Source organism: Equus caballus, chromosome 15, assembly GCF_041296265.1.
Source record: "Equus caballus isolate H_3958 breed thoroughbred chromosome 15, TB-T2T, whole genome shotgun sequence".
In the NCBI taxonomy this organism is placed as follows: domain Eukaryota; kingdom Metazoa; phylum Chordata; class Mammalia; order Perissodactyla; family Equidae; genus Equus; species Equus caballus.
The window spans coordinates 62,100,101-62,109,955 of NC_091698.1; the positions used below are offsets into that span (position 1 = coordinate 62,100,101).

The 9,855-nt window shown below is 36.8% G+C and overlaps 1 protein-coding gene across 21 annotated transcripts in view; it reads left to right on the forward strand.

Moving 5' to 3' along the window:
* ASB3 (ankyrin repeat and SOCS box containing 3) overlaps nucleotides 1–3,293 on the forward strand; it is a 107,689-nt gene extending 104,396 nt beyond the window's left edge. For 20 of the 21 annotated variants that reach the window (XM_023618407.2, XM_070234766.1, XM_023618412.2 and 17 more), the window contains one exon: nucleotides 1,592–3,293. In XM_023618407.2, coding sequence (XP_023474175.1) covers nucleotides 1,592–1,797 — 206 coding nt within the window. In that variant the 3' untranslated portion in view covers nucleotides 1,798–3,293. 21 annotated transcript variants of the gene reach the window in all.
* The last annotated feature ends 6,562 nt before the right edge of the window (nucleotides 3,294–9,855 follow it).

Sequence of the window (9,855 nt, forward strand, 5' to 3'; positions counted from 1 at the left end):
TGCTGTAGTCTTAATTATTTATAATGGGGAGTCTATGACATGGTTGAAGAAAATACTCATCTTTTCTTAGACTCAGGTTTTGTGTTCAAAATCACATAAGTCTTCTGCTTTTCTTATTTGGCATTTTGAAACACTATGATTTGAGTTGTTTTCCAAACCCTGAATAAACTAAACTGAACTTAAACTAATAAGCTTAAACTGAAATGTAAGGTGATAGATTAACTTCACTGGTTTGGAAGATGTTGAAGATGTCAGAGGATCAGTATGTTTCAGGCCCTGTGGGGTATTACAGTTTAAAGAACCCTAGACTTGGAGTCAGACCAGCTGATTGGGTATCAACTAGGCTCTTCATAGTACTTGTCTTTGCTGCTCTGATCCTGGACTGTTAATTATTGTTACATTTCACAGGGATTTGTAAAAGATTTCTTGGACTAATAAAAGGTGTTAGATTTGATTCACATATAACCACTAGCTGTTTTTAGTACTTGCAGTGTCCATGGACATTAACTTCTTTAGTTAATACTTTCATCTTGGAAAATGAAACTACTGTCTTATGATTCTTAATTAAGTGGATGTGGAGTCAGCCCTGATTGCCTAGTGGTTAAAGTTCCACCCTCTCTGCTTTGGTGGCCCGGGTTCCCTTCCCAGTCACGGAACCACACCACTGGTCTGTCATGCTGTGGCGGCAGCTCACATAGAAGAACTAGAAGGACTTACAACTAGGATATACAACCGTGCTTGAGGGGGCTTTTGGGAGAAGGAAAAAAAAAGAGGAAGATTGGCAACAGATGTTAGCTTGGGGCGAATCCTTCCTTGCAAAAAAATATAAGTGCATATGGATTATCCTTTAATTGATAGTGAGCTTTTGGTAGCAGGGTTTTAGCATGTGGACTTGCACACACAGGTGTTTTGGGGTCAGATGCACTTGAGTTTGAATCCTGGCTCTACCACGTACTAGATGTATGACCCTTGGAAAGTTACTTAAACCTCTTTAAGAGCATGATAATACAGACCTCATAGGGTTAATGAAGATGAAAAGAGAATGTGTGTGAAGTGTGTGGGCATACAGCATAGTAGCCACTCAATAAATCTTCTTTTCTTTCTGTATCAATTTTAAAATTTTATTCTATGCCATGGATAGAAAGAGGAAACCTTTTGTAAGCTACACATTTATTCCCTTGATGTGGTAGGTCTGAAGACCATTTACAGTGAAACAGTAAGAGGGATGTAGCATTTGCTGCTGTGAGCTTCTATCATTTCTAAAGTTAGTTCATCCATTTCTTAAGTACTGACTGGTATTGCCAGATCTTTAGAATTTGAGCATTTAGTTTTATATGGCCCTGGGAACTGACTTTGAATGTGTGGACAGCAGCTGGAGGGAGAGGAACCAGGTGAAGGCTGTAAAAAGGATAAATAAATAAAGTTATTGTGGTCATCCCGGCCCAAGTAATCTTTCAAAAATAAGTCTAAGTAACATATCACTTCTCTTTTACTACACAGAAATGAGGGGGAAAGGCATTTGCCTTAATATACTGTTGTATCTTTCTGTTTAAAAAATTTTCGTCTTCCTTTTTCCTGTTTGTTTCTCCAGCCTCTGTTCCATCCCTGACGCACCTTTGTCGTTTGGAAATTCGGTCCAGGCTAAAACCAGGACACCTACGATCTGACAGTTTTATCTGTCAGTTGCCACTTCCCAGAAGCCTACATAATTATTTGCTCTATGCAGATGTTCTGAGGATGAATGAAGTTCCAGAACTGGCAGTTATTCAAGGTGAAGAAATCAGCGAAGCTACTTAACACAGCTCACTTACTCTGAAAACCACCAAGACAAAGAGTCACGGAGTACGAATTCTTAATGATTTTGTAGTCACAAAAGATGATTTTTGTTTGTGTGTTTGGTTAGGTTTTGGGGGACAGTAGTTTAATGCAAATGTTTACTACTAGGCTTCTTGGTAAAAAAAATATTGTAAACCTTGCTTATGTTACTTCATTGCAGTTTCATCACCAGTACATTTTATGCTGTAATATTCATTTACCTAACCATATTCTGCTTTATTCTCTTACTGTTAAGTGTGATGCCACTTCTAGGGCTAAACGTGGAATATTTCCACCTATGATTCTGTGTTTACCTGGGGGTAGGAGCTTTGAATGGAATGCATAAAACTTTCCTGGAAGTGAACACACAGTGGGGTTGAATCTGTTATTATTGTTATTGTATTTGAGGTTGAATCTCTCTCATGTTTATAAAAGAATTATCTTTTATTCTATTCTCATCTCTTAATTCAGTCATTTTTATGAAGAATTGATGTTCATTGGCTTTTTACAGGTAAACTCAGGGGAGAAATTTTTTTTTTTTAAAGAACGTAGAAAAGGGATCATACTACATTTAGAATGCTAATCAGGAGATGGGAGGGGCATTTCTGTGGTACTGTCTTTAAAGAAAGAAAGGTATGTATTCCTGAGTCTCTTAGTATCAGATAAAACAAGCTCCCTTCAGCCTTCAAATCACAGAGCAGCTTTGATCCTATTAAGCAATGATTGCCAGTTCTATCAAAATTGTAGTTTTTCCATTTTGTTATCTAGATAGGTCATCAAATAGTCCATGAAATTTAGACCTCAGAATCCTAGGTTAATGAGCCTCTGCCTCATTGGTTTTACAATTGTTTGATCTGAATCTAGAGTCAGAGAAGACTAAACCCTGGATCAAGTGAGTTATGGTAAGAGGCCGTGGGGACCAGTCTTGAGAGAAGGGTTATGAAAGCACTTCTGTCATAACAGACAACTAGAAATGGGGTCCCAAGGAGGGTAAGTCTTCTGTCCTATTGGGATCCTCTGGCTTAAAGTAGAAGGGAATGGGTCAGCCAGGTGTGTCTCTGATAGGCCTTTGCTGTTTGATAAAAGCAGTGATGAAGGCAGACCAAATGATGGAGGCATGATTAAGGTCTGGAGGGATGACTGAACTCAGCACAGATTAGAGCTATAGTTACTGCCTGTACGGTGGAGATAGAGTTTGAATGTGGGTCTAATGGCAGAAATAAGGGTAGATATGGAAAACCAGGTAGAAATTCTGATAATTTAATAAAGAAATTCCAAGGATGTATCTATTATATGCTATTTTTTAAATGTTGACCACGTCTTTATTTTTTCAAACCCTAAGTCTCTGATTTTTAACATAACCAGGTTTTTTGTTATGCTCAAATGTACATAGAATATTTACATTTAAGGGTAAATCTTTTCATGTGTTTTTGTTCATGTTCAAGTATGTAATAAAAATTCAACTTTGCATAACTTAATCATTGAGTTCTTGTTCTTAAAAATCTGAAAATTAATATTTCAGAGACATTTGAAAGCCCTTGATATTTAAAACATAAATTATTTTACCTACTCTATACATACAATGTATCTTTATTTTAACTATTTTATAATAAAACATTTATGGGGGCTGGCCCTGTGGCATAGTGGTTAAGTTCAGCATGCTCTTCTTCAGCAGCCTGAGTTCACAGGTTCAGATCCTGGGTGTGGACTTACACCACTTGTCAGCCATGCTGTGGTGGTGACCCACATACAAAATAGAGGAAGAATGGCACAGATGTTAGCTCAGGGCTATCTTCCTCAAGTGAAAAAAAAATTTATGGCTTTTATGATTTATAGCAAGTACGCAGTGAGATATCTAATCTAAAAGAATCTAAAGGAAGGTGAGTTATAGTTACAGCTTCTAATCAAAGTGATACTTCTAGTTAGTGTGAACCTTAAGCCCCGCCCTACATGCATAATGCTGCTTTAATAATATCAGTTTGAAGTCACGTTAGCCTAATGACAAACCCCATCCAGTAGTTCTGTAAGGATGGTATGTATTACCAGAACAGGACACAAGTTAGTTTTAATAACAATTGCCTCGAGTCCACCCTTCCTTGATCAGATGTTATCCTTTAAGTATGTTTCCTGCCTGTCTTTCCTGTCATAGGTTATCTTTCTGTGATTGTTTGATGTAAGAGTGGTAACGAGAACATTGTTTCTTTAAATTTCTCTCTCCCTTTTGCTAAGTAGCAAGTGTCTTGATATGTAGCTTTCTGGCCCTCCTACTTCCCAGAGATCAATTACACATTTCTTGTGTCCCATGAACACCTATGAGAGTGATAATCCTTGATAGGCAGCCTAAGTGTCATATTTATGTCACGTGGGCCAGTTGATATCTCTAACTTAACTAAGTCCATCTGTAAACCTATGTGAAAATTGTGATATTTTACAGATCTTCAAGTATTGTATCAGGTACAGTTTGAAGATATCTGAGTATTTTTGATTGGTTACTCCCTAAAATTCTACTGTAATTTTGTTGGTCATCAAAAACTTGTAAATAATAACTGTAATAAGGATGTAAGTAACTACATGTCTTCTCTGGAACAGTGGACTTGATGGTTCTGTCAGTATGGGATATGGAAAGAAGTTGAGAAAATCCATCTGAAAGTTTGCCTTTCACTTTTATACTCCTCTGTATTCTCAGAGGTATAGTCCTCTAGTTATATTTCTTAACTAGTCCTAGAAATATTTACTTGAAGAGGAACTCTTGGTATAATTATTGCCAGCAGATGTCTAGTGCTATTGTGGAAAGATTTTAAATGGTTGGACTGGTTGAAGGGCTATTGAAATTGCTAGTAATATGGGCATTTTCAGGTTTATGATCAAGTATTCTAGATCTAATAATTTGGGGGAATAACCAATAAAACTACATACTGCATTCTTCCAATTTGATGAGTTCATCCTCTATATAAAGCAAATGGAAGCTCAGCCTACTGGCTTCATTTAAATACTCAATTTAAAGAGGGTCTCTAAGCCAAAGGGATCTCTAAAGCTTTTCCTGTGAGCTGGGAACATAACATAGCACCTTGGGTACTACTGATTCCCCTGAATTTCCTGCACTAGAACACTTGCCTCCTCCCTTCTCTCTTATCCCGAGCAGCCAGTCACACATAACTGACGTGTCAAGACTAATGTGTAGATGAGAGTCCAAACCCAGAGATTCCATTACTCCTGGCTATATATGACCTAGGGTAGTTACCTGAAAGACAACTGAGAGTGGGTATACCTGCCTCCGGAAAGGAGTGCTGTATTCTCTTTAGAGCTGATGTTGGACCCTGTGCTTACACCTACACATTCTCTCTAGGAGAAGGCAGTGTTTGTGACTTCAGGTAAGTATGGCCCATATTTGAGGGTTTAGAGACTATCGTGAGAGTTTTATAAACACACTTGGCTTTTTTGTTTTTATCCTTTTCAATTTTTTCACAAAACATTTAAGGAAAACAATATTCCTGTGTGCCACTTGTTTTGCTTTCTCTTTCATTGTTTGTTTTTCTCATTGAGGCTAAATTAGTCTGTTTATCCTCATTTGTAATTATTGTTATTAAATGACAGGTGGTCATTGAAACCATACCTTTCAGTAAGTATACTGTGTTTCGTTTCGTTTTGAAGTCAATAAAAACCTGTGGTTTTAATGAGACAGGGAACTAATTATGCTTAGTATTTTTGTGACATATTGGTAGAAAAACGGATCGCCATATTTGCAGCAATGTGTCAGTAATTTATGCTGAAAGGAGGCCAGTCTGAATTATATTTTTGTGGAAACGTACTTTGAAACATACTTTGGGCACGGATTTTAAATACATATCGCCTTTGGTTGCTTTAGTAAGTAAAATATGTAAATTTTAAATACAGGACATCTATTAACCTGTCCCTACACTAATAAAAATCTTTTAAAATTTCTCGTATAGCAGTAACAATAATAGCACACATTTTAAAGAAACTGCAAAACTCAGGAAGGAAAGTGAAGAAGGAAGATGGGGCCCTATATGGTCCTATCATCTTGACCCAGTATTAACCTGTATGTTGGATTATTTTCTCCCTTTTAGGTTTGTAAAAATTTCTACACAAGTTTGAGTAGTGTTTTTTTTTTCATAGTTAAAAATCAAACCACCTTTACAATTTTGTACGTGATCAAGCCTTTTTCTTTATCATGTTAATGATATCTGCAGCCAAGCATAAGCCATGGGTTATCACAAATTCTGAATTGGTAAGAATGAGAAATAATGAGGCATTTTTGGGTCGATTCTTTTCTTAACATGTCTGCATAAAGCAAACAACCCCTCCCTCCTATTTGTAAAGGAAAGAAAGGAGTGAACCTGTGCTTAGTCATCTTGTCTCAGCTCAGGATAGTCACGCAATTGCATATCCTTTGCATTACTCTACCTATGTATACTGTGTATTTTTAATGAAGGAATTTAAAATACTGTTGTTGCAGTAAGGATTAGTGTCTGCATGGTTTTCCCGTCTCGGCTTCTTTCTCATGCATAACACTAATAGATGAAGCAGAACAGGTGGTAATTGCCATTGGCGCGCTGAGACTTGTGAATAGCATCTGTTTATGTCTCTTTTACCATCAAATGGTTAGCATAACCTTCTCTTCACTGCTTTCCTATGTGGATGATAAAAGTCTATCATGAGTCATTATAAGGTGTTCGTTTACACTCTTTTTCTAACATGATGGAATAGGTGAAGAAGAAAGTCCATCTGGTGACTAAATATGACTATGATTTGAATCAAACAATTAAAAAGAAGGCATAATACTTCTGAGGTTATTACGGAATATTGGATCAAATAATATGTGCCAAAGTTACCAATTCCAAGCCAGAGTAGTTCCATAAATAGATAGATTCGTTAGTAACGTAGTGTAGGTTTTGGTTTTGACATTTAAAAATTATGTACTTTGTTTTAGACAGTAAAACATTCAAACCCTTATGGTCTTCATCTTACTTGTAATTATTTGGTTCTATTAAGCCCACTGTCAAGTGTCATAGTGTGGTATTTGTTTATTTGTATTGATGTAAGTGCATACTTATTTTTATCTTTTTATTAGGGAAAATTTCAAGCATATAAAAATAGAGAATTGTACACTGAACTTCCATGTTCCCATCACCCAAGTTTGATAATTATCAATTCATGACCACTCTTACTTCCTTTTCACACCAATTCCCTCTCTCCCATACCATTTTGAAGCCAATTCCATACATATTTTAGTATGTATCTTTAGAAGTCAAGGATTTCTTTTTAAAAACATAACTAACACTATCTTTTAGACCTCCTTAAGATAATCAATAATTTCTTAATATCAAATATACAGTCAGTATTTACATGTTTTAAATTGTCCTGTAACTTTTTAAATGGTTTACTTAAATCCAGATCCAAAAATAACACTGTGATGGGATGTTTTTTCTTCAAAAAATTTTGGTTGAAGATGTTATTTTCCTATAGAGTTCCCCACAGTCTGGATTTTACTGGTTGCATACTCATGCTGTCATTTAACATGTTCCTTCTATTTTCTTGTATTATATATTCCTGTGTAATAAATTGCTTCAAAACTTAGCATCTTAAAACAATAATTAACTTTACCTCACTCAGTTTCTGTGGGTCAGGAATTCAGGAGTGGCATAGCTAAATGGTTATGGCTCAGGGTCTGTCATGAGGTTGCGTTCAAACTGTAAGCTGAGGCTGCAGTGATCTGAAGGCTTGACTGGGGCTGAAGGATCCACTCCAGGATGTCTCACTCACGTGGCTGTTGGCTGGAGGCCTTGGTTCTCACCATGTGGACCTCTCCATATGGCTGTTCGAGTCCTCACATGTCAGCTTGCTTCCCCTTGAGCACTGATCTTAGAGACAGAACAGGTGGATGCCACAACGCCTTTTATGATATATTCTTGAAAGTCACACACCATCATTTCCAACGCATTCTATTAGAAGCGAACCACAAAGTACGGTTCATCCTCAAGGAGAGAGAAAGTAGGCTCCTCTATGTTTTGAGGGAAGTAATGTCAAAGAATTTGTAGACATCTTTTTAAACCATCACACTTTTATTTCCTGTAAATTGGTAGTCGATGTAGACAAGGACTGGCTAGAGTTTGCAGGACCCAGTGCAAAATGGAAACGTGGGGCCCTTTGTTCAAATTTCAAGATGGGGACAGCAGAGCGTTAAACCAAACGTAGGGCCCTTCTGAGTACAGAGCCCTAAGTGATTGCACAGATGATACTCATGAAACCAACCCTAGATGTAGAGGCTTGATCAGATTCAGATCAGATACTGATACACTTTTTTTTCCTTGCAGTACTGCTTCCTAGGTGTTGGGTACTTCATCTGTCCTAGTGATGTTAGCAGCCAATGGTGATCACTAGCTAGATCCATTAATTCATTATAGCTTTATTTATTTTAATAGCTGTAATACTTTCAATAAGAGAACTTTCCTTAAATATTTGGTTACTTAAGGAAGGTCTAGTAGATACAGGAAAAACAGTAAAATGTTTGGTTCTTTTGGATAATGAATAGATTCTCTAATATCCTTTAAATATGATCAATAAGTTTTTCTTTTTTTACTATTAATATGAACATGGATTATTTTTTTTGAGGAAGTTAGCCCTGAGCTAACATCCACTGCCAATCCTCCTCTTTTTTCTGAGGAAGATTGGTTCTGAGCTAGCATCCAGTCAATCCTCCTCTTTTTGCTGAGGAAGATTGGCCCTGAGCTAACATCAGTGCCCATTTTCCTCTACTCTGTATGTGGGATGCCTGCCACAGCATGGCTTCATAAGTGGTGCACAGTTCCACATCAGATCTGAACCAGCAAGCCGTGGTCCGCTGTGCTTGAACCCAACCACTATGCCACTGGGCCGGCCCCATAAACATGGATTTTTGATGTGTTCTAATCAATGGTAGTTATTACCTTGTTGATATTCAAGTCATCTCATTCTTAGCTAGCATTTAAGTTGTCTTTGATAGCTTCTTTGTTTTCTGGTAATGAGATGGTCCAGGTTTATCTTGTACATTTCCTTCTTCAGACCTGGAATCAGCCATTTTTCCAAAAAGCTTTGTTTACTTTTCAGAAATCATCTTATATAGACTATAATACATATCACACACACACAGAGTAGTCTTAGTATTAGGGGTGTTCATTTCTACTGGTTTGATCATTGTTCAGTGAACAGAGCTAAAAAAATAAGTATATATTCTGTTCATATTCTTCGTATTGATACTTCAAATTCAAGACTACCTTTTTTTATTCAACATAAGTGATCTTACGTCTGTGTATTTCCTTTCTTATGTGCTGAAAATCCTGCATCTCAATAACATGAACAATTGCCCATTTGTTTTATAGAAGACTCACACATAATGGTCTCAGAATAGCAATTTCTACACCACTATCAACAATATTAGTGAAAATAGTTTAAAAATTTCCTTCCCCCAATTCTTTTTGTCTTTTAAGTATATCTCTCGGGGGGGGGGGGGGGAGAGTCAAATTGCTGTGTTTTAAGTCACTTGAGTGCCCAAGATCATGTGTTCCATTTTCATTTTGTCTTTTAGGGGTTTTTAAATTTTAATTTGGCTTTTTACTTATGAGAAATATTTACATGGTTCAAAGTTAAATGTACAGAAAAAGTATATTCAAAGAAATCTGGCTTCTATCCCTTGATCATCCTGTTTCCTCCCTTTCCCATAGGAATCCTTTTTATAGTTTATAGTTTTTTAAAATTTATTTAAAAAATATACGTATTTTCCAAGCCCTTCCTTAGATAAGCAGAAGAATAGTATATTCAGTTTTCTCTGTCTTGCTTTTTTCTTTTCATAATCTGCCCTGGAGTTAATTCCATGATTGTATATAGAGATAGTCCTCATTTCTTGTTTTTTTTTTCTGAGGAAGATTAGCCCTGAGCTAACATCCACTGCCAATCCTCCTCTTTTTGCTGAGGAAGATTGACCCTGAGCTAGCATCCATGCCCATCTTCCTTTACTTTAATGTGGTACACCTGCCACAGCAT